Below are 25,815 nucleotides of genomic sequence, written 5' to 3' on the forward strand. Positions count from 1 at the left end.
AGGCCTTTTATGATCTGGATCTCGGACTGGACTCCGGATCACCGCAGACTGTAACATTTGCAAAAGCTCTTGGAGAAGGAGTTTACGCACATGGAAACACTGCTGGAGCCCCTGGCACGTCGAGCCATGGATTTACAGAGATGATAAGGACCGCAAAGGATTAGATTGAACACTTTAGCGCATTTACATCATTGCCATTTAAAGCAAGTTTCCCACTGGGCAGTGAGAAGGTAAAATACAATTGGATTATTTCTGCTTGTAGCGTAATATCAAAATCATTTAGGCAAATGACTTATACTAAAGCCTTCCTTGCGATGCTGCATTCAGGGATGTGCTTGACACTGTTGTAATGGAGTGTTTTTGCCTTGGTGTAACAATAGCTCGCGGACAGTAGAACTTTAGTGGCACTTGCTGCGCAGCTCCAACTGTTGACACTCTCATTGATCCAGGAGCTGTCTTTCCATGCAATCGAGGCTTTATTGGAAATAAGCATCTGGATCTGTTCTGACGTCGCACTCTCCACACTGGAGCTTGTTTCCAGTCAAGAAGCGTCCTGACTTTATCGGTGAAGGGGTAAAATCGAGTTGCATCACCAGCTTTCCGAGAAGGATGTTGAGTTTAGGAGGCAGAAAGAATGATGACAGTGATTTCACCGCAGCTGGAGAGACGCCGTGCTCAGACCAGAGCCTTCCCCGAGCGGGGTACGTGTAATGTGAGCAGTGACGCAAACCCGGGGTCAGATCATGAACTGCTCAAGGAACTGGAACGGTGCTTCTTATGAGAGTGAGTGGTCCGGCTGCTGTGACGTCTGTGCCGTGCTTACCATTCATGCACTGTGATTTTTCCAACTGTCTACCCTTCTCACCGTGCCACACGTGCACACACGGCGCCCACACAAGTCATGTAAGTGCTGGAGCGCCATCAGAAGACATTATTCATATTTAACGCGTCGTCTGCCTCCCTTTACCGCGTCACCAGTCAATATGGCCACTCTGCAACAGCACCGGCAGCTTCTTCTGCACGGCACGGAAGTCAGATGCGACTCCAGTGGGGCTGGAGCAGTGACCGTGAGGATTACCAACAGTGCACCGCACGTGTGTGGTCAGGAGTCAAGCAGAGGAGCTGGGGGGAATGAGGCTGTGAGTAAAACCAACCATAACCTCCATAAATACAGCATCTCCTCCACCTGCAGCTCGGCAGACTCCAGACATGCTGTCTCCAGAGCGCACAGAGAAGCTCCTCCGCTGTTCGAGAGGTCAGCTGCCCAGTGCTGGGACCCCAAGTTTGATTCCCCCATCCTGGAGGAGGTGTGCCAGGAGAGGTGCTTTCCCCAGACACAGCGGCGCTTTCGATATGTCCTCTTTTACCTGGTGGTGTCCTCTGTCCTCTGGGGCATATATTTTGGGGTCAATAATGATCGGTGTAACCCTATGGCCTTCCTTGTCCCAACCGCCTGTTTTCTGGTCCTTCTTGTGCTCCTCTTTGTGTTCACCTTCACCCAGCCCTACACTCGACTTTATAACCAAACTTCTCTGCTTCTTATTGCAGTCACATTTGCCCTGACTCTAGCTCCCCAAACTCAGACTGCAGGTTATACAGCGCTGGAGTGGGAAGGTGGTGGGAATGCATCTTACCAGTCAGGCAAGTCGCTGATAATGCCATGTATTTCACCTGTTGGCACGTTCTCTCTCTGCATGGAGGTCTTGCTGTTGCTCTACAGTGTCCTTCATGTGCGTCTCTATGCCTCTGTGCTACTGGGGCTCCTCTTCTCTGTCCTGTTTGAAGCTTTTGGATGGTTACCCTTCCTTCAGAGGGGATACAATAACACTGAAGAAGACACACTTCGTTGGTTGGGCCCGGGGAAAGCCTTGCTCCACCTGTGCGCTCATGTCATTGGCATCCACCTATTCATCATGTCAGAGGTGCGTTCTCGTAGCACCTTCCTCAAAGTGGGACAGGCCATAATTCACGGGAAAGACCTGGAGGTGGAGAAAGCCCTGAAGGAACGCATGATCCACTCTGTGATGCCCCAACGGGTAGCGGATGAACTCATGAAACAGGGTGATGACGAAGGTGGGAGTGGCGAAAACTCAGGCAAGCGTTATTCCTCTGGAGCCTGCTCTGCCTCTGCCGTGTCTGTAGGGGGAGCCGGAGGTCCTGGAGGATTACAATCACAAAGTGCCTTAAGCCCGAAAAACCACAGCTATCACAAGAGCAAGAAGACGTCCATTCCACGAGGTCAAATCATATTCAGGCCCTTCAACATGAAGCGGATGGAGCCAGTCAGCATCCTTTTTGCCGATATTGTTGGCTTCACTAAAATGTCCGCCAACAAGTCGGCCCCAGCCTTAGTGGGTCTGCTCAATGATCTGTTTGGCCGCTTTGATCGTCTCTGTGAGCTAACGGGCTGTGAGAAGATCAGCACTTTGGGGGATTGCTACTACTGTGTGGCAGGATGTCCTGAACCCAGACCAGGCCACGCCTACTGCTGCGTGGAGATGGGACTAGGCATGATCCAGGCCATCGAACAGTTCTGCCAGGAGACGTGCGAGACCGTCAACATGCGGGTCGGCGTGCACACCGGGACGGTCCTGTGTGGGATCCTGGGAATGAAGCGCTTCAAGTTTGATGTGTGGTCGAATGATGTAAATCTGGCCAACCTGATGGAGCAGCTGGGTGTTGCAGGGAAAGTTCACCTGTCCGAGGCTACCGCAAAGTTTTTGGATGACCGCTACATAAGGGAAGATGGACGGGTGGCGGAAAGAGCAGGCCAGATTGCTGTAGACAAACTCAAAGGTAAGCTTTTCTGCATGGCCTTCCTCATTATTCATTTTGATTAATCTGTGTATCATTTATGGTCAGAGGGAGCCACTACACACAAGTGAACCTGCAGATAGACCACACATACACATTTTTCTCCTCAGTTTATGTCTCATGTTCAACTCAGAACCTCGAATGTTCTCACTGAGCTGCAGAGACTGCACTAGCACTCATTCATGATTGGCTCAGGTGCTGGGCCTTATACTGACCTGTTAGATCTGACATTTTAGGTTTGAACCAGCTGATTGTCTGGAGAACTTCGACATCATGTCTAAATGTTTTTGTAATTAAGAATGAATTATTGAATTACCTTTGTTATCAACAAAATTGATGTCTGATTTGAAAACATTTGCTTTCTATCTGGGGACACAGGTGGGCCATGGCTATGAAATTTAAAACAGAAGTCTTACATCATTATTTGTCATGTCAAATGTAATCTGATTAAAATATAGTGAGCAAAACACAATTATCTTTCAACAGTTCTGTAATTAGACAGGCCACATGATGATGTGGTAAGAGTAGCAAAAATGATTGTAATGTGAGAGTTTTGTTTAATAATCCCGACTTTAGTAGTATTAGTATATTCTAATGGTTCACCTGCTGTCTCCTGGGATGTGTTGCAATGATTCGGAGAATGGAGCATTACAGATTAGAGTACATGTACGCTTGGTCATCAGGGGTAAATGAGATCAGTGCATCCATAGACGGCTCGAAAACGTAATCTGACCAGTTATTCCTGTCAGACCTATTTACCAACAGAAGACTGGGCAACAGGGGAAAGAGATTAGACTGCCAGGAAGAATAAAACTTTTGTCTTTTATTGTATGACCAAGCAACTGGTAGCTTTTATTTTGCTCAAATGTGTGCATAAATTTCAGATGTTTGCACTTTTCAAATCAAGGCAAGGGCTGCACAAAACTGTCTGTCACTGCAACATCAGAAAGCACAATATATTCTATGGACGGTGTGGTAATGATTAGTCAATCCTGTAATGGTTAAGTTGTTTGTTTCTCACATTGTGATCTGAGAAATGCTGGTTCATATCTTTGTTTTCTTTGTCATTGGGCCCTAACACAACAAGGGCTGTCTGACCTAACCTTGATGAACCAGGCATTTTTGGGCATTGAATTACGCAGTGAAGGTGTTCGTTACCCTGGCAGCAGGATGAAGAAGATCTGATGAAGCATCATCATCATCATATAAAGAGGAAATGTGTTTGAGGATGTCTGAAATATTTGTACTGTGAGCTCTCACAGTGGCTCAAAGTGGAATCATTGACAGTTACAGGGAATTCCTGGTGGGCCGTCTAATCTTAGCTCTCTTGTGAACACAACAGAGATGTCAGGCCACATTCACATTACGTTTTACTGAGGGATTTGTAGATTTTCTTTTTAGACATTTTTAGATGGAGTAAAATGTTGAACTATTTGATTAGATGATTTTTATGTGCATTAAAGATGGATCATATGAAAAAAATGGACCATATGTGTAAAATAATCAATATATGTCCAATTTATTGGCAACTTAAAGTGTTTCTTCTCTTTATGAAAAGGAAACAAGGCTTCTTGAGTGCTAGATTATATTGCATTTGTATCGGGTCATTTTCCCCAAATTTTAATTTTGTATTTTTTGGAATGTATTGTGACACAAAAAAATGCATGATAAAACTAGACACACAAGTTATGTCATTCCTGTAGTCATCGCTGTGTGTTACAACAGACCAAGCATGAGGCAGTCACACTTTTGACAATTGCACAAATTTGAATATATTTTTATTGTACGTGCCAAACAAAACATTGTGTAATAGCAGCAACCGGGTTATACATTATGTAAACGCTGTTATCCAATAAACGGTACTCAAACCAATCATGAAAATGCATCTATGCACCTGTCCATCAAGGCCCAAGACCGGGGCCGGTCTGGGGGGGCCGGTCCCGGGGCCGGTCTGGGGGGGGGGGGCGGTCCCAGGGCCGGTGGTCCAGGGCGGATATTGTGATTCTGTCACATTTCTTGATATGCGCTTAAGCCGTGTTTGTTTTGAAAAAGTGTGAACTCACTGGCTTGTGCTAGATTTTTATAAAAAAAAAAATAACCAAAAAAAAAGCTGAAATATAATTTTATACTACTTTATTGAACTTTCTGTAAGTCCCACCCAGTAAACCCTTGCCATGGCGATATTGACTGAAATTAATATATACTTTTTTCCATCTAACAGAAATGTGTTAATATATTTTAAACCCTTATTTGGAAGTTTGCCAAGTTTTTATTTACATTTTCTTTTTAATTAGCTTTTTTCATAAATCATAAATGCTGTACTTAAAATTCACATTTGGCATTTCTTCAAAACAACATACACAATATTACCAATATTTTGATAATCTTCCCACCTCTATCCTTGCCTACATGCATTTTGTCACCAACACTGCCAACATTTTGATCAAATGTTTGACTTTCCTGTTGCTCAAGAATGTGTTGAGTCACAGTCCTTTGTGCGTGTGGTGGGCGTCGATAACAGCCAAACCCAGACGTGGCAAGTGTCTGTAGATCTGTCTGAACTGTTGACTCTTACAAAACTGTTTAGTAGTAGTAGTAGTAGTAGTAGCAGTAGTTTTACCTGTCCTTTTGTAAGTTCTTTTAACATATATTTACTACAACCAAGATATATATTTTGTCTTTTAATTCACCTTTTAATTATTTGAGTAAGTTCTCTTACTGTACAAAGACATGTTCACAGTCATAACGCTTGTGCCAACACATTTTTTCTTCTTCTAGTGGTGTTCCTCCTTTTGGTGGTGTCTTTGTGTGTTGTTATAGGCCAAGCTCTGAGTGCTGCTGCGCCATTAAACGGCTGTACTGAATATTATATAGAGCGTGGCCACAAAAAAATCCATGAGTTTTCCTTTTTATAGATATAGAGCTCAGAGAAGATATGCTTGGGGAAAGATGAAATGCTATTTAGGTTAAGAGGTCATTCATACATATTGTTGTTTTGGAGATAATTTTACAATTTTGAGATGGTCTATAAAAAAACGGATTTAAAAAAGCTGAAATAAGAACCATCTTTTCGTGTAATTGTTCAAACACGGGGGACAGTCCATGATATTTCTGCTATATTGTGATTAATTTAATGTACAGAATGCATTGATGGTATTTCTCACACTTATAGATTACATTGACAGGTTGACTTACTATATAGTCATTTGCCATGTTTTTTGCTGGGCACTAAGCACATGTTGTAAAAATAGGACTTTTATCAAAATATAGGATTGCTTATTTAAGGTCATTGTTCCCATAATAGAGGCTGTGGCCATGGCTAAATCAAGGCCGCTTTTGAAGATAGGTTTGTGTGTTGTTTTGTGACACTTATACTTCTCTACTATTTTTTTGGCTTGATACGAAGACTGCAATGTAATGGTAACAATCAAAGCAGTTTGAAATTATTATGACAGTAATATTGGACAATATTGCAGAAGTAGTTGCACAGCAGAACAACATCTTAAAGTATGAGATTCTAGTGTCTCCACTGTAAGTCTAGCAGGCCCTCACCATAAAACACTTGTAAGGCGGTGGTCCCTGGTGGTCCCTGAAAGAAAGAGTTGTGTGACAAGGCACAGAAGACGAGAAGGAGGGAGAGCAGCATATTTTCTGGTCCTGACCCTTTCCCAAGGATTTCCCACACTCTATATAAGGCCATGAGGGAGGAGTACTACTGTACATGTACAGTATTAAACTAATACACATAAAATGGTTGACTTCCATTCCTACAAATACTTAAACTGAAGATTGACCTGAAATGTTCATCCAGTTTCAGATTTGCGTCTTGTCTTTAGTTGTAATTCAACTTCGGATTTTTTTAGTTGTCTCTATTGCACCTGGATAAATATTGGTGCCTTTTTGCCAAAAGCATGCGTCTCATATCAAAGGTCCTCTTGCAGTCAGGCGTACAAATTCTTTTTACAGCTGAAGCTGTGTTTGTTTATAGGAGTGAGGCCAACCATTTTATTGCGTCACAAATACAGCACATACGTCTAGAAACACAAACTGAATAAAAATATTTGCTTTATTTGTTGAGAATTTTTAAAGATTGCATAGCTTTGAAATCAAACATCTCTACCATGTTTTATAGTTCTACTTGTTCTCTAAAAAATAGAAAATAAAAATATCTCATCATTAAAAGTCCATAATGAATGTGTTTGTAAAGTGATAAGGAGACGGAACAGTAGAATTATTAGTTATGGCATTGACGGGGTCCCAGGGCAGATGAAGGGTGGTGTAGTTAAAGGAGGACTGGGAGTCTCATCCCTGCTCTGTATCACTGTGTCCAAATATGGTGGCATCTGTTACTGCACAGGCCTGTTCTCAAGACCCACCGCTGGCCGAAGAGAAAACTACAAGAGGCAGTTATAGGAAAGTAAATAATGAAAATGAACTGCCAGTCAGACGGGAAAAATGCTGAAAATGGTTTGTGTTTTTGTTCTAGGGCAGAAGAATGTCTAGGATCGCACTCAGAGTTTGATGTATATTTTCAGTGTAGGATTCTGTTCAGAGTGCACATTGTAAAGGGGCGTTGACATTTTTTAGAATACTGGCAAATTCAGAATTGCGTCTCAGAATGTTCATTATGTCCCTCCCACAGTTCTGTCTTCTTTACCACGCCGACTGTGTGATGTTGACTAATGTCTAGGGGACATACTGGATTTAAATGTAGCCAATGTAAGAGGACAAGTTGCACTATCTAATTTGCCCTGTCTCAGTCTTTGGGAATAGTTTTGATCAGGTTGGAGAACCAGCCACCTGGAGTTCAAAGGTCATTTGTCAGGAAGTGCAGAATCTGATGGGAATGTCCTCTGGGCATTGTCTTAAATGTCATTTTTAATCTAAAACTGCCCCCCGACGTTCTCGGAGAGCAGCCCTGTTGAATGTGGAAGCTGTACTGGATGACATTGATGTTTATATTTTAATTCAGTGATTTATGGTAAATTATATTGCTAGCAAGACAGATTTAAGACTTGATTAAACTGATTGCCTTTGGTGTTTAGTTTGTGTTAGTAATCCCTCATTTCTGCAGGAGTCGTCCATCGTTAAAAAGGTTTCAGAAGTTTTCATCTTGACAATGTTTTAGATCTCAAAGCAAATAATTTCTGATGAGCGAGATGTTAAACTGCCCTGAGGGGAGAGGCAGTGTTGTAAATGGAAGGAAAGTTGTACATCTTAACCCACCATTTCTGTTCAAAGAAGGATTTTCTTACTTTCTTCTTTAAAACTTTGTCTTCAAATGAGTGGTTTGTGGCTTAAAGTTGCAAGGCTGCTTGTAACCCACATCTGAATGCTTTCTGTGTCGATATATACTCTGTGAAGTAGAGTTGAGTATGATGCTTGAAGCCTCTATTGTCCTTTGGATGACTCAGTTTCTGTCTTACGGTAAATACAAATACACAGGAACGATGCTGTTGTCACTTGGCAGGCATGTCAAACAGCTGAAAAATCTTGTTGTCAGTCCAGTCAGGCTGTACAATAAGCCTTTAGTCATTCAGTTGATTTATTGGTCGAACAAACTGCTTTTTTGGATAACAACAGCAGGAAGAATAGTGCATGGAGTGAGGTAACTGCAGGTTTTCAGCGTTAATCATGAGTTTAATCTACATTTTCATACATAAAATGTACTGTTTACAAGTACTTCTCTGTATCTTATATATTATTGCATATATATTATTGTATTTGCAGCTAGGGTTGGCTCCATGGCCAGATACTAGATCAACTGATGCACAAGGTTTGTCTTTAGTCAACAGACACTTTAGACACTTGAGGCATAGAACTCCAATTCATCCTTTTTTTCACTCCTGTTCTTTTGGCTTTGTTGAGAGCTCATTTTAGGATTTCCACAGACTGAGAGGGCATTCTGGAATTTGTTTTTCCCTATCCGAGTTTGCATTTGTAATGTCCCCTAATCACCCCAAAGTTTTGCTGCTGTGGAATTGAATCAAAGAGCTGGTATTGATCTGAGCGTGTCAGTTTCCGGTCAAATAGTTTCCTGTTCTCTCCTTGGATTGCAGCACCATCTAGAAAGGCAAAGCGATTCTCCTTGGTGTTCTCACGTGTGAACTTGGAATTTTGCGTCCACAGCAAGAATATGTTTTGTGAAGCCTTCCAGCACGGTATTCTTGATCTCCTTTTTTTTTCAATCAACAGAGCCAGAATTTCTTTCAAATGTGTTGTAAGACTCTATTCTATGTCTTTCCACTTTGCACCATGTTGCTGTACACTAACCTTTGTCCATAATTAAGTAAGGAGTTATTGTGAGGGCAAGATAAAGGAGGGATTTATTACTTCTCCACAGTGCTTTTGATGCAGCTTATCAGAGCCACTGCTGCCGCCTGTTTTATGCAGCATTTTGCATCACTACAGGAAATGACTGGCAACAAAAATCTTTGAAATGACATGTGCATCCACTCTGAATGGGATAGAGTTAACCAGAGAATTGTAGTAATCGGTTAAATATATGTTGAGTAAAACATTTCTTATTCTAGTTTTTATTATTATTTAATTGTTTTCTCTTTTTGACCATGAAATAACAGTGGTTGAAACATGGTTAATGGTTTAGTCATCAGTTGAACACGTATTCTGATGAAGTTGTTTGTCAAAAGGTCCTAATGTGCTCCTTGGATGTACATGTGGAATGTAGCAGCCCTGTCGTACTTCCTGTCCTTCCTCTGCTCATTCATTCATTCTTTTTCATAACCAGAACTTTTTTGATATGCATAAGTTTGTAAAATGGGAGTATTTATAGTTATATATCGCAGACTCGACAAGTCACCGGAAATGCCTAATAAGGAAAAGCCTGCAATCAAAGTCCACATCTGATTATTGCATTGATATAAAGAACGGAGCAATAAACCGGTTACCCAGAGTTGAGCTTTCGACTTCTCAGTCTGTCTTAATTTCTTTTGCTCGTGGGATGTTTTTATTGCCAGTTTTTAATTGTGTTTTCACTGTGCTCTGTAGTTGTCCCGATAGTACAGTCGTAGTATAAAACGGTAGTCGTAGCTGTAGCCGGGTGAACGTTATTTAGGACTGAACAATGAATCAAATTTGAATCAAATTGAGATCCAATCATTTAGAATCTGCAATTATATGTTCTGGTCCGTTTACAGTCAATTACATGAATATCAAAAGCCATTTTATCTGTGTTCATTAAGTATAAATTGAATCGAAAATTGTGATTGCTCAATAGAAAAAACACATTCACCTTTTTTGCCATCACTTCAAAGCGACAATACTATCTTGTGGACGAAACATCGCGCACCTCTTGTTGTATTTGAGGAGGTAATTGGGTATAGTTGTAATAATAGTTGTTAATTGTCCTTAGCTGCACTGTCCCTGCTCAGGCCAGTCTGCATATAAATCAATTAAAACCTCTGCAGTTGACGTTTGAGTGCTGGTGTCGGTGTTTATCTGAAAGCGCTGTCATTAGAGATCAATAAGCGCACAGCGATACTGCACAGGCCTTCTGCGACCGCCTTGCAAAGTGAATGAAAGCGTTGAAAGATGGAGTTTTTACATACGGGCATTAGTCATATTATTCATCCACATTCATCTACGGTACGGCTTTTTTCTCGTCAAACTCGCCAACCAAATGAACCGTCAATGCAGTGTCTCACTCAAGCGTTTGTTGCACATCCCTTTGTCTTACGGACACTATTAAACTATTAACGGCCTGTTTGAAAATCCGAACATGGTGTAGCACAAAGCTGAAATGGAAATGGAGGAGGAATGTAGGTTATGTGAGGCATGCTAAACTCTGTGACCTTCAGCGCTCTCTTCCGCCCCTTTGCCATCTTTCCTCCACTTGCCTCTTCTCTGTTCGTCTTCTCCTCGTTCGGCCGCGTGCTGACTGTCTGCCGCTCTCATTAGACCACGTTTAAAGCGCAGATGACAGACTATACATTTCACAAAAACACAGTGAACTTGATTACATTTAAGATTTTACAAAACATTTAGCCTTTTTCCCTAATTTGAGTTACCTAGCTATACTATATGGAAAACAAGGGTCAAAATAAATCCATATAAATTACACAATAATTATTGTTTGACAAATGGTAATACCCAATAACACCTTTTATTTTGTTGTATGATTGTTTAATTGTGTAAAAAGGGCCTCAGGCACGTGTAAATTGCCCATGCATTTTAGATTGGATTTCGGTTAAGAAGAACAGTAGGGTAATGGGTAAAGTTGGGAACAACGTCAAGGTAACGGGTAAGTTTAGAAAAGGGTTAGGCTTAGGTTTTGGTTAGGAAAACTGGTTAACATGTAACAGCATTGACATGGAAAAACAAATTCATTGACTACTTATCTCATCTCAGCCTTATCTCATCTTATGCTATAAAATAAAACATAAACCAGTCAAAAATATAACAGTTTGGGCCAGTTTGGCAGCAGAAGTTAACTCATTACCATGGCAACCAGATCACTTCCATCCCTCCGGACCCGACTATCTGGCACTAATCTTCTGTTTTAGGGTTAGGGTTTACTTTTTATTTTTCAACGTTTCTTACTAAACTGCACCTTCACTGATTAATAAATTATGAATATTTACCTTATCCAAAGGTACTATCCCACCAAACTAACATGAGAACCTATCATTATGCACTTTTATTCACAACGGATGAAACAATGAACAATGAAAGAGCCTCACAATTCAATCAAAATTAAAGAAGACGTTGAACAGTAAGGCTGTGATTGTTCAGATTATATGAAAAACAATGACAATGGGAACTGTTCTCATTGGCATTTGTAAAACATGCTCTGTAAACTTGAGTTTTGATTTAGTGTCATCAGTCACAAATATGGGTGGGACAAGACACAATTTCCCATGAGACGAGACTCGAGATTGGATCCAGGGAAGTGAGATAAAATTAGATTTTGACACATTTCATTATAAATAAATTGTGTAGCTCAGTTCACAGTTTTACCCATACAATTTTGGATTTTTTTTTACTGCCATAGTAGCCCTGCTTTTTGTAACTACAGCTTGTCAAGAGTAAATCTTCAGCATATACTTCAGGGGTCACTATGCCCTTTTTCCGTTAGTCTCTTGGCTCTACTTGGCTCGGCTCTGAGATTGTCGCCTCGCTCAGTCCTGATTGCATTTCCATTACAACTGGTGCTCAGTGGTGCTGTGTAAATCTGGGCGTGGAAACGGTGCAAAAGGACACCACAACACGATGATGAAAACATGAACTGCTATACTAAGCTATAGTAACAGTAAAAACTCTGCAAAACTGCCACAGTAACCGCCAATAAAACACAGCAAAGCGGATGGAATTACAAACACAGAGAATAAACAGGACAAATAAACTTTTGCTCACCTTTTGTTGAGCTAAAGTTAAACTACAGCGTTCTCATCCATGTCCTCATTCCCCAATTCAATGAAGTCCAGTCCACAAAATATTGCTATTAATCCAGTTAATAGCGAGTGTAGATCTTCACCTGAGTTCGTTTATAATACACGCTGGAAGAGTCAGTGAAGCTGCTGCAGATTGTCAACTTTCTGGGCATTCAAATCTTAAATCTGCACTACTGCACCGCATTTTCAAAAATGATAAATACACAGTTTGTCTTGAAGCGAGTGGTTTTACTCTGGAAAGAAGGAAACAGCTGATGCTTGCTGTGCTAGCTTTAGCACAACTTTTGTTTATTATAGTAGTAAAGTGTGTGGTCTTTTTTCGCCATGACAGTTTAGTCTTTGCTCCCGGGGGTCATGCCGTTGTTATAAGACCCTCGTCATGTCTGTGGTCTGCATTTTATGTCTCACGTTTATAAAAAGTCTCTAAACCTGTGTAGTGCACAGCTTGTTTACAGAGCACACAGTGGTGTTCTGTCTCTTGCTGCTGCTGCTGCAGAAACATTACACTTTTATTCAACCAGCGTCTGGTGGTCTGTGGACACGCGCTTAATCCCTGCTTGGCTCGACTTGTCCCGAAGGGGAAGAGGGTACTAAAAAAGTACCTGGTATGAGCAGGGCCGCTGCTAGTCATTTGGGTGCCCTAAGCAGTAATGCTCAAGCCCCCAACCCCCTTTGAACTTATAAATAAAAACATTTTTAATTAATTTAAAGTTTTATTTAAAATCAGTTTTATTTTGTAAATCTTGCATAACTCGCAATCCTAAGTGGGATCTGGGAGTCCTTAACTAAGAAGTTTTTTTTACAAAACTCATTTAATTTTCTGGTACATTTTAAATGCAAGAATAGCAGCTCATGAATCAGTTTATTAAGAGGCCCCCCTCCTAAATATCCTTGCTTCGCCCCTGCTACAGCGTCACCCAAAACAGATCGAGACTTTAGAAAACTCGACAGGCTGCAAGCTATTCACGCTTTCTGTTGCATTTATGAAAACATGATTTAGACATTTGTAAGAAGTTGACTTTGGCTTTGCGCATGCACCAGCTGACGTCTTGTTTCACTCTCTGTTCATGGTTTCAAATTAAATATGGGTTCAATTTTCATCATCTAAAGACCTAGAATACTTCTGCGTGGTCAAAACTGGTCGCAGCTGTGCCCCTGATCTGTCTGCGTCTGTTTAACCTGTGGCTTGTAGCTGCCCCTCCTTATCTCACACTCGCTATGGAGCGGAGACACTTGAGTCCTAGTTTGTATTCTTAATGAAAGACAGACTATGCCTACTGTAGTCTCACTGTTTATTTGCTGTTAAAGGAACAGTGCAGCTGTTGCACAAATAGCCCATGCCATTCATTCTAAACTGCCTAGTCAGGTTGGTGCCCTTCGGAGCACTTGATGCCCTACGCACCGTGCGCTATGTGCATAATGGGAGCTGAAGCACTGGGTCTGAGGAGTCAAGTCGAGTTGGTACTAATGGAAAAGACCCATTACAAACCTTCACCGAGGTCCAGTCTGACAACATTTCAAGGTCCAGAACTTCAGTGTTTCTGCCACTTTACCACTTTAATATTATTTGATGATGATGATGATGATGATGATGATGATGATGATGATGATGATGATGATGATGATGATGATGATGATGATGATGATGATGATGATGATGATGATGATGATGATGATGATGATGATGATGATGATGATGATGATGATGATGATGATTTAATAAACACCTGCGCGACCGCTTTTTCGTGCGACCGCCCCACTTGTCCAGAGGACCTACTCCAATTTGAGGCCAGTGGGCGTAACGCCCTAGGGGGAGTTTGTTAAAGTTTGACGTAAACCAAATTGCTGACTGAGCGTCTTTTCATTATCAAAGGACTATGGCGGCCATAGAGTTAGTTATTTTTGTTTAACATCAGAAATAAACATAGGACTTTTAAGAAGTTCTTCAGGCTATCATCTGGAGGAGCAGCCTTTTCTAGCTGCACGTGCCCGGAAAAGTAAAAAGTCCCTTAGCTCGTCCGAGGGTTCTGGGAATGAGCAGCAGGATGAGGCTGAAGCTATTGATATCCGGGGTGAGAGCAGAGACTGTAAGGTGATCATAAAGCTTGCACAGGATAGTGCATCCTTTAAGGAGTGGAATTCAGTGGCATTGTCAAAGAGCGTAACTGTAGCTGTGGGAGTGATCAAGAGTGCGAGTGTCCTTAGAGATGGCTCGCTGCTGGTCGTGTGCAAGGACGCGGCTCAGCAACGGAAGGCGATTGGAACTAAACGTCTGGGTGGAAAGGACATTCTTGTGTCTGATGCTGAAAGAAACACGGTCAGAGGAGTTATCGTAGGTGTCCCTACGGTGACGTTTGTGGATGAAGTTAAGGAGAATTTGACTGGAGCTACGGTGGTGGACGCTAGGCGGTTGAAGGTGACCCGGTCTGGGGTAAGATGTGACAGCTTGTCGGTAATGGTAACACTTGAAGGGAGGTGCCTGCCTAGTAAGGTGTTCATTGGGTTCATGTGCCATGACGTTAGGCCATATGTTCCACCGCCCCTGCGTTGCTTTAAGTGCCAGCGCTTTGGGCATATTGCAGCGGTCTGTAGAGGGAGGCAAAGATGTGGTAAATGTGCAGGAGATCACGAGTATGGGAAGTGTGACGTGGGAGCAAAACTGAAGTGCTGTAACTGTGGGGAAGAACATAGCTCTGCCTACGGGGGATGCAGGTTTAGCAAAAGAGCTGCTGAGGTGCAGAAAATGAAGGTCTCTCAAGGTATATCCTATGCAGATGCAGTCAAGAAAGTTTCAAGTAACGAGTTTAGAGTAAATACAGAGAGAGGAGCCAGCGCTGCTCCCAGCCAGGGCGAAATGAGAAAGGCCAGCGTGGCTCCCAAGAAGTGTGAAGGTTTCAAGAGTGGAGGTCCCAAGTGTGCAGGTTCCAGAATTAATGAGAATACCCTGGTTGTGGATAGAGAGGATTTTGTACTCTTTATGGTGGATGTTATAAACTGTGCTGCTCAGACTCAAATCAGAACTGAAAGGATCAGGATCATTGCTAAAGCTGCAGGGAGATTCCTTGGAACAAAGGAGCTTGATTGGGCAGATATAGAAAACAGGCTAAAGGCGCTAAATGGGAGTCGGAGTGATGATGGTCTGCTTTTGGGGAGTCGGAGTGATCAGAGTGACAAGATGGGGGTGGGGGTGGTCTCCTGTCCTCGTCCAGTCTCGTAGACGCACGGCTACCAAGCAGCGACATCAGTGGAAATATTAAAGCCTATAGAATGAAGCCTAAAGAATAAAGCTGTACGGTGGAAGCACCGAACGTCAAAGAAGGAGAGGAAGATGAAGAAGAGTCTCCCTGGAATAAAGCCGGTTGTTGTTGTTGTTGTTGTTGTCGTTGTCGTTTTATGGCGGTTGGCATCCGAGTGTTGCATTACCGCCAGACTTTATTCCTCAGACTTTTCGTAGCCCTCAGACTGTCGTAGCCCGTAAAAGTACTCCTTCCATTGCTTTGGTGTTACAAAGCCCATGAGGTCGTTGGTCTCTGAAACAACAACAACTATTCTAGTCACAAAGACATATCATGACCTCATGGGCTTTGTAACACCAAAGCAATGGAAGGAGTTCTTTTACGGACTACGACAGTCTGAGGACTACGAAAAGTCTGAGGAATAAAGTCTGGCGGTAATGCAACAATTGGATGCCAACCGCCATAAGAAGGCGACGGCGACGGCGGCGGCGGCGGCGGCGGCGGCGGCGGCGACGACGACGACGACGACGAAGACGAAGAAGAACTCCTCCTTCTTCCATTGCTTTGGTGTTACAAAGCCTTGTTGTTTTTGGCGGTTGGCATCCAATGTATCTGTAAAACACAGGCCTTTATTCTTTAGGCTTTATTCTTTAGGCTTTATTCTTTCATTCATTTCAGTCAGGCTGTGTCAAAATAAAACTCCCTCTGTATCTGTAAAACACAGAGGCCTTTATTTTGTAAGTGCCACAGGCAATCCAGGCACCTTCTGCAACAATGGGTAGGGGGCGCTATAGAGTAAATTTGTTACATGGGTATTAATTATTTCCAATCAGTCCATAAAAACGCATTAGTGAGTGAAATATGAGCTCCGTAGATCATTTTCAATAGGCGTGACTTGTCCTTAAACACAGAAAATTAAGCCTTTTTTGAGGGCGTGTTTAGCAGAGACCGTAAAGAATATCAACATTCTTTTGAATATTTATTCAATTTCAATGTCTCTAGATGCGAAAGGTGTTGTTTTGAGCTCGATTGGACAAAAAACCTTGGACAAGTACAATTTTGAAAAAAAAAGTCAAGCAGAGAGAAAGAATAAAGTCAAAAGAATTAAGTCTAAAGAATAAAGCCGCTGGCGATTAGACTTTTTTCGCTGACATTATGACCAGTGGGAGTGTACACCACCTACAACAATATTTACAGGTGCTAAATGTAAAGGGATTTTCTTTATTTTTAAGTAGAAAGTGACCAGTGATACATAGCTACAGTTTGGCCTAAAGAATAAAGTCTAAAGAATAATAATTCTAATGCTAATGCTAAGACTGCGGCACGAGAGGAAATGTCCCCTCAAAATAAAAGAGGAAGTGAAGGCATTCATTGCGCCTCTGCTGGCCAATTGTGAAAATACACAATATCTGCAATGCACTTTTTTCATGGCGTCTCGAGGAGAATATAATCCATGAGTTTCAAACAAATCAGACAATGTTGAGTTTTTCACACAATGGGTAGGGGGCGCTATAGAGTCAATTTGTTACATGGGTATTTATGTCCAATCAGATCATAAAAACGCATTAGTGAGTGAAATATGAGCTCCGTAGATTATTTCCAATAGGTGTGACTTGTCCTTGAAAAAACAGGAAATTAAGCCTTTTTTGAGGGCGTGTTACGCGGAGACCGTAAAGAAAATCAACATTCTTTTGAATATTTATTAAATTTCAATGTCTTTAGATGCAAAAGGTGTTGTTTTGAGCTTGATCGGACAAAAAACTTAGGACAAGTACGATTTTGGAAAAAAAAGTCAAACGTGGCGGTGCCACTTTGATTCGACATGGCTGACTTCCTGTTTATCATAGAGCGATGCTGCCAGGTGCGTTTTACTCGTCAAAGGTCAGAGGTCAAAGGTAGCTCTATCACTGTCCCAAGTTTCATGTGCATAGGCCAAAGATTAAGAGTTTCATGTTTTTTCTTTTTTGAACTAGTCGGCACTGTTGCAACGGGCGTTCTCGCAAGCTCCATTTTATTGGAGTTCAGGCCGAGCCGATCGCGTCTATGTCCCATGTGTGACATTCATCAATGTTAGGGGGTCAAAAATGCCCGAGTTGTGGCAAAATTACCATGCAAGAACTATAATAATAAGAATAAGAAACATGGCAAGAACAATGTCTCGATCCATTCCATTCTGGAAGGCGAAGGCGAAGGCGCAGGCGCAGGCGCAGGTGCAGGTGCAGGCGCAGGCGCAGGCGCAGGCGCAGGCGCAGGCGCAGGCGCAGGCGCAGGCGCAGGCGCAGGCACAGGCACAGGCGCAGGCACAGAAACAATAAATACATGTTTGCTCATTTAATTTAGATTGTAGGTAGAATATAAAGCTAACATGAGATGTCAGCTTTATATTCTCCCCGAGATGTAAAAGCCGTGCTACAATCCGACGCATGGTCATGTGCAGGCAGTGGCGGGCGGCGGGCTCAAAGATGCGGGTCAGGCTCCTGCATGTTTGGAGCGAGAGGGAGAGAAGCTGCTCGTTCGGCAAACAATCCAACATTGGTTGTGTTGTCCCTGTGCTCAAGAGGTTAGCACCTTTAGCTGTTTGAACAGTACGGCCTGTTAGCCAGGTGACTGTGTGTTTGGACAGGCTGATAGCAGCTGGAAAAGGGCCACAGCTCTAATCCAGTGTTTATGTATTTCCTTGTTGGCCCCAGACCAGTGTGAACACACTGGTCTGATGTGCAAACAGACAGTGGGCCAAACAGCCAGGATTGCATTACCACATCTGTGTTGGTGTGTGAAGCAACAAATGCCACCTGAATGAAACAAATGCACACTTCACTGTTTATTTGGTCTCTTGTTAAGCTTTTTTATTAATGAAAATACATGCCATACAAATGACCTCAAACGTGCCTATCTAATATGTATCATTTGTCTGCCTCTTTAGGTCTAAAGACATATCTGATCTCAGGGAGGAAATTGGAGCATGAAATGCAGTGTGGATGTTCGCACGTGGGATTGACCAGTGGGGACTTTGCTAGCTTTAACTTGTTGTCCCGTCCTCAGTGTCTTGCTCCCGACATCATTCCTGGGGCACAGGCTGCTGATCCATTAGCTCTGCATCAACTATTAGACAGGACCGCAGTGAGTCGAGCTTATTTGCTTATTTACTTTACTGTAAACATCTCTTGGCTCTATGCTTTGCTTCAATCCTACAATAAAGACTACATAGTGGCTGTCCTTCTCTCCTCAGCATGTATCTCGTGGTGTAGTTTTATCCTCAGCAGCAGATCAGTGCGATGAGGTTGCTGTACTGAATGGTGGCAAGGAAGACCACAAGACCTCCAGTGCTAAAGTTAATGGAGTAAAACATTTTAGATCTGAATACATCTGTTAGAAATTTTAACGTTGTCTTTTTTTCTGTGTAACCCCAAGTTCCTCCCAGGTCACAGTCCCAGAGCCCTCAATGGCCTGTTGGGTCCACCGCTAGAGGACGCGGTGCGAGCGAGTCAGAGCTCTCTGTGTGACATGCTTCAGGAGAAGAAGGCCAGCTCTAGCACTGGTACTGGCACCAGCCTGGGCATGGCTGCTGGGCCTGGGGCCACCGGGACAGGGATGGACCACTCTGCACTTATCCAACTGCGGGCCAAAAACTTCAGAGAGAAGAGTGATGCACACTTTGTGGATGTTATCAGAGAGGACAGGTATGCTGTGAAATGTGTATTTTCAGATGATAATTACTTTAGACTGGATACTTGTATGAAAACTGGACACGTATATGAAAAGCCCGTAATTTACATGTCTTTATAATTTTTCTATATATTATATTTATTGTAATTTGATTCACATAATAATTGCAATACCTTGTCTAATGAAAGGGTGCATTGTAATTGAATTTGTGTATTCATAATGAACATTTTTGTTGTGTTTGGTCAGCTTGATGAAAGACTACTTTTTCAAACCTCCAATCAACAAGATCAGTCTCAACTTTCTTGAAAGACCCTTGGAGACAGCTTACCGCAGCAGCTACAAAGAGGAGGTACACAAATGTTCCATAATTGTAAGACCATAGACCAGGGGTGGACAAACTACGGCCCGCGGGCCGGATCCGGCCCGCAGGGCCTTTCAATCCGTCCCGCCAAGCTTGTTATAGCAAGTAATATTTTTTTTTCTTTCTTTTTTGCCCTCAGGCATCTGTCTGCACGTGTATCCTTAATACCTATGACGTGAAATAAATTAAATATTCAATAGCCTATATTTGACAGAAAAGTGATATTTAATTTTGGGATTTTTTTTTTTCACACTAATGATGGCGGGCCGGCCCTCCGCTACTTGCCTGGATTCGAATATGGCCCTCGGAGGAAAATAATTGCCCACCCCTGCCATAGACCATACTGCCTATGGGGATATTGTAGCCTTGCAGCCCTCTGCTGTTAAACCTCTGCTAATACAGTGCAAATAAAATGTTCAGCCTTACAATAACACAATTTTGAATTAATTAATTATTACAACGGCAACAACAACTGCATTGAGGGTTTTTGATGTTTCCCATGTACCTTACCTTATCTTATACTGGATGTAATTATGAGGAAACAGCCATGAATTAATTACTGGTATGTGTTTAAGTGATTAGTTTGTTGTGAATTCTAGACAGAGTTTGGCTCATTTAGTTGGCAACAAGATTGACTTTACCTTTTTCTCCATCAGGTGAAAAATGAGGTCCAGGTGCAGACTTTTGCCAGCTCTACCTTCAGCTCGTTCCTGGATGTACTCTTGAGCTGCTTCTTCTTCCTGGCCTTAACCCTGGCCTGCTTCCTGCCAGCTCTGGTCACTGTGGGCCCTCCCGCTCCTGCAGCCCTTGTCCTGACTCCGCTGGCCGGGCTGTTGGAGCTCCTCTCTCTGGTGCTGTCTATACGGTGAGACCGCAGGCTGAACTAACGATGTCTGTGTTAAATAATGTTACAATGTCTAAAATATTGCTTACTTTATTCATATATTCAACAATAATGTGTATGATTTTAATTTAATTTTCTACTGCTTTCTGTTTGTGTACCAGTTATTCTCAGTGTTGGGGTTGGGACCCGACTCAACGATCCCAAGTTTCTCAGTGGGTCACCAGGGCTTGTTATAAAAAATAAATGCCAATTAGACTACCACAATTAACAAGGAAGGGATAGCTAATATAATGTATTCACGGATATCTACCTGCGTTGCATCAATGAAATTTCCCCATGTGGGACAATAAAGGAATATCTTATCTTATCTTATATATTGTGATTATGTAATTAATGCTTTGTAAATTACTTGCCAACCACATGTGAACATTGTTTGTACTTGTATACTCATTAGAGAAAGAGGGACGCACACCAAAACGTCTTAAGATGTAGGAGCAGATGCAGTAAGAATTCAAACAAAGCATCCCACTCTCAAATTACGTTTTGGCCTTTTTTCTTTGAACCAGTGCAGATAGGTGTACTACTTGTAGACTCCCTGTCCACATAGGGAATTATATCTTCTGCATTTGACCCATTCTTCATCCAGTGCCTCTGGTTATCTGTCCAGAAGTAGTGGGTGACTGCAGTGCCATCAGTCCTTAAAATGGAAATGCCTTTATTTTCTTTGCCTTGTTATGTGCAGCATGGCGTTTTACCTGGAGGAGGTGATGAGCTGCACCCGCTCCCTCCTCCTTGCCGTCTCTGGATGGATCCCCCGTCACGTGGTGGGAGCTGTGTTGGTTTCACTTCCTGCAGTCTCTGTCCTGTCCCACTTCACACTCCAACTCCCGTTACAGGTACAAATCAAAATAAAACACACCCACTGTCCCTGTAATTAGCATTATAAGATACAATTTTCAAGAATCGACCATCCATGTGTTTTTAATAAGTGAAACCATGCTGCAGTTGAGCATGATCTGTAGCCATCTGAAGCCATTCATGGTAGAGTCAATATTTCTATTCCGTTCTGTTTTGTGCCCTGTGCGTTTAGTGTATTATTTTGAGAATGAAGGTGATGAGTATGGGACAATGCACTGATTTATATCTTTGACATTTAGGTGATCCTCTTCTTGTGCTGTGCCACCATCCTGGCCATCATTCAGTTCTGTAACTTCTGCCAGCTGAGTTTCTGGATGCGCTCTGTTTTGGCCACTGTTACAGGGGTTGCCCTCCTGCTGCTGTTATACAGTTCCTTGCACAGGTGAGTAAGGTTGTGTCTATACCACAGTAGCACGTGACATTCATGTTTTGAGCAACAAACAAAAACCCAGCCCTAACACAGAGTTCATCTTTCAGACTGAGAGAGCAGTACTGGTGTGGGGAAGCCTTACTCTCTGTCCCCCAAAGTTTAGAACAAGCCACAGCTTTGGCCACCTCACACATCTACCCCTCTGCACTTCTGTCCTGTCCACCGCTTCTGTCCTGTCCCACACTTACTCGGCTAACCCCTCATTTGGTTGTATAAAGTCTGTCTGAAGATTATTTCACGTGCATTTATGTTGCTTCCCTTCTGCTTTTCTGTGCAGCAGTAGTGTTGAAAGCAGCCTGTGTGTGACATAGATTCATTGTGGTGATCCGCAGTGATCCCAGAGGTCAAATTAAGTAACATGATTGTGCCTGCTTGAAATACCTTATTTGCTGCAGTGTTTTTCACCACCTGCTCAATGCAAACAGATGACTGGCCCAGCTGTCTGCACAGCTCATCCCTTTAACAGAATATAAAATTGAATATAATTTGCAGTATAGTATTACATGAAAATTAAATTAGTATACGTTTATGTGAGTGAGTTTCCTTTTCTCTTTCAGCTCCACTAATGGCAGCTTGACTGATCACGGGTGAGTCTCTGTGGGAACAGTTTGTTTGTGCTTGCGCATTATGGATTTCTTCTTTTAGGTTTTCTCAATACCTATTGAATGAGCAGGAAAATGTTGTTCACCGTTTTTGTGCTTAATTTTCTTTATATTATGTATGATTTTGATCTTTTTACAAATCAGCCTTTACTTGTCACTGGATGCATAGATTTGTTCATTGTGAATTTACCTCTTCTTTGCCTCTTAGACTTAATTTGTCGACAAACGATGGTGGTTTGGCCTTCATTACCCCAGCAGCAGCTCCAGATTTGACCTTTAATCCTCTGGCTTGTCTTGTCCATGAGACAGTCCTGGCCTTCTTCCTGCTGCTCCTTCTGGTTTGGTTCCTCAATCGAGAGTTTGAGGTTAGCTACCGCCTGCATTACCATGGAAATGTCGAAGCAGATAAACATCGCTACAAAATTCAGACGATGAGAGACCAGGCTGAGTGGTTACTGGGAAACATTATCCCCATTCATGTTGCTGACCAGCTTAAGGTTTGAATTGTTGATGTCTCTTTTCTTATGATATGATGATTCATGGTCAATTACTATATTGAATTTTCAAATGTACAAATTACATTTCATTTATGTTTCGACAGGTCACTCAGAGCTATTCCAAGAATCACGAAAGTGTAGGAGTGATATTTGCAAGTATTGTGAACTTCAGTGAGTTCTATGAAGAGAGCTATGAAGGTGGAAAAGAGTGCTACAGAGTTCTTAATGAGCTAATAGGAGACTTTGATGAGCTCCTTCGCAAGCCTGAATTTAAAAGTGTTGAAAAGATCAAAACTATTGGTGCTACCTACATGGCGGCATCAGGCCTGAATGTTCGACAGATGGCTGAAAATGAAGATGACTCTCCTCATACTCATCTGATGTCACTCTTTAACTTTGCCATTGAGATGATCAAGGTCTTGGATGACTTCAACAAAAACATGTTGGGCTTTGGATTTAAACTCCGCATCGGATACAACCATGGACCGTTGACCGCAGGGGTGATCGGCACAACAAAACTTCTGTATGACATCTGGGGAGACACTGTCAACATTGCCAGCCGTATGGACTCTACAGGTGTGGAGTGTCGTGTACAGGTGAGCGAGGAGAGCCATGTTATTCTCAGTTCAATGGGCCTAGAGTTTGACTACAGAGGCACTGTGAATGTTAAAGGCAAAGGACAAATGAGGACCTTTCTCTACCCCAAAAGTGGGGAGACATTGTGCCAACATATAGATGGAATGTATGTCAACCAGCAACTGTCATGTGTGTCTTCAAAAATCACATCACCTGCATCTTCATCAGTTTGTCCACCCCCACATTTAAGTGAAAAGCCTGAACTAGCCCTAGATGGGGGGGATGAAGGCTACAGGGACCCTTCACAGCCGCATGAACAATCAGTTGAAACAAACAGTTCAATTTCTGAACCAAACGTGGAATCTGGTGCAGCAGAACTGCCATCACCGCAGCATACAGGTCCTTCTGCAACGTTGCAACAGGAGGATGAAGAAGAGGGGGTCAATGAACTAACTAAACTTAATGAGGAGTTTTATGCTCGTCTTTGATGGACTTACCTTTTCCTTCATGAATTCTGCTCCCCTTAATACTCTGCCGCTGTGAACAGGTTGTCCTTCATTAGCACAATGTCTTTGGCACCGACGGAGAAGACACAAATGTGGTTCTTGTTGGATTTTTGAAGCAATTCTGAATTGCAATAGACCTGTGTTGAGCGCAGTAAAATTTAGAGGAAAGGGGGGCAGTTTTGTGTTGTTCTGCTTTTACTATCAAGTGCCTTCTGGACTTCAATGGTGAATATAAATACATGTGTAAAAATCATGAGTTATTTCATGACAGGCGACGGAGTATGCTGTGATTTCTTTTGCTTTTATTTTGAATGCAAGCATTTCTTAAAGAAAATATATATATCATTGTGCCATATAATGTTTGAAATGATCAAATATTTGCAAAAACTAGTAAGATCCAGTGTAGTGCTGTGCTGAGCAGGGAACTAAAGGAGGAAAGAGGGAATCACATAAAGCAGTATTAATGTATGTTGTGTGTGGCATATTGCTTGACTCAGTATTCTTCATGCAAAGGTCTTATCAAAAGGAGTCATGCTTTGTAGACGACTGCACAGATTGAAGATTGTCTATTAGCCAAAAGTACATTGAGGTTTTGCACAGAAATTTCCCAACCACTTTTTTTTCTCTATGGGATAATTTTATTGAGTGACAGAGCATGCACTCACAAGCACAATTTGAATCAAAATGAACTATTTGGTAAAATTATTGAACATTCAGAAGCAGATAGGCACTTTAGACTGGGGCTATGAGGGACAATCACTGTATTTGAATCAAGTGTTAAAGATCAGTTCATGTAGACAGCTACTATCTGCCTTTTTTGTGCTATTTCCTGTCAGAGGGTCGTGAACTATACATTTCTTATGTATCAATATCAGAATTGTGCTCTCCAATTTTTTATCTTTCTGATTATTTTGCTGTGCCTTGTTTGTGTTGTCATGTAAGGTGCTGCTTTTGCGAGCATAAACACAACATTGGGCATTGAAGATGAGTGCAGAGTTTGCTTTTGGCCATACAGTATAATCTGTTTCAGCTCCTGATGCACTTCGTTCGGATTTGTATTGGTGAAAACCGTTCATTGCAGATGCCTTACTACACTCTTGTATTCACTATTCAGCAAATGGGATGAGGAATGTTGGCCATAATGTTATGTTAATTAAAGATTACCTCCTTATTTGTACATTAACATACTCTGAAGTGCCTTTTAAATGATTGAAAATCAATATATTTTTAGCTGTTACCAAATCCTACAAAGTATCTTGCAAGTACTTAAAGCCTAAATTTGGCCTTTGGCCAGTTTCCAAAAAAGATTCCAGTACAAAATATAAGGTAATTCAAGAGCATTTATTAACATCTTTGTGCATACAGTTACCCACTTGTTGTTCTCATCTTACAAACATGTCTCTTGATCGGTGCATTTGCAAATATTGTAGCAACCAACATTTACCTAAATAATTATTGGTCTTATGTAGCCTACCTTTCCACTAGCTACCAAACCAAAACCTTTATTTGGCCTTAAAACATAAATGCTTGATGTGTCTCTATGGACTGGCTGCCTTTCATTGATTAACCCCTAAGTATGACTGTAACAAACCATAATCACAACCGTAATAACTCTCAAAATTAGAGGCTGTGTTGTCTTAGTGATTGTATTTCATGTTGTTTGAGAAGCATTTTTTTTCATATGGGACAATAAACTTTGGTTCATTTGTTATCTGATCAGTGAATAGTAAAAGAGGAAAAATGATGAGAGCTTCACATTAGTCATTGTATTCCTAATACTATCGACCCATCTGTTTTAATTTACACTGGGACAAATTTGTTATATTTTTTTCTAAAATGTTTTACTTTATTTTACTGTTTATAATCATGTTTGATGTATGTTTTGTGCACATCACTTGTGTATTGTTTATCAGCACGTCATAATCTGTACACCTGTACACATTTGTACAAAGCAC

The 25,815-nt window shown here is 41.9% G+C and overlaps 1 protein-coding gene across 1 annotated transcript; it reads left to right on the forward strand.

The window, feature by feature from the left end:
• Positions 1-411: 411 nt before the first annotated feature.
• On the forward strand, positions 412-25,037 carry adcy9 (adenylate cyclase 9). Its single transcript, XM_072462212.1, has 11 exons — positions 412-2,796; positions 18,384-18,580; positions 18,690-18,791; positions 18,872-19,140; positions 19,373-19,475; positions 20,144-20,352; positions 21,074-21,227; positions 21,489-21,631; positions 22,237-22,266; positions 22,490-22,778; positions 22,883-25,037. The coding sequence occupies exons 1-11, from the start codon at positions 984-986 to the stop codon at positions 23,840-23,842; spliced, it is 4,269 nt and encodes a 1,422-aa protein (XP_072318313.1). The 5' UTR covers positions 412-983; the 3' UTR covers positions 23,843-25,037.
• Positions 25,038-25,815: the final 778 nt, after the last annotated feature.

Source organism: Eucyclogobius newberryi, unplaced genomic scaffold (assembly GCF_026437365.1).
Source record: "Eucyclogobius newberryi isolate DKJ021-1_F unplaced genomic scaffold, fEucNew1.0.hap1 SCAF_4, whole genome shotgun sequence".
NCBI lineage: Eukaryota > Metazoa > Chordata > Actinopteri > Gobiiformes > Gobiidae > Eucyclogobius > Eucyclogobius newberryi.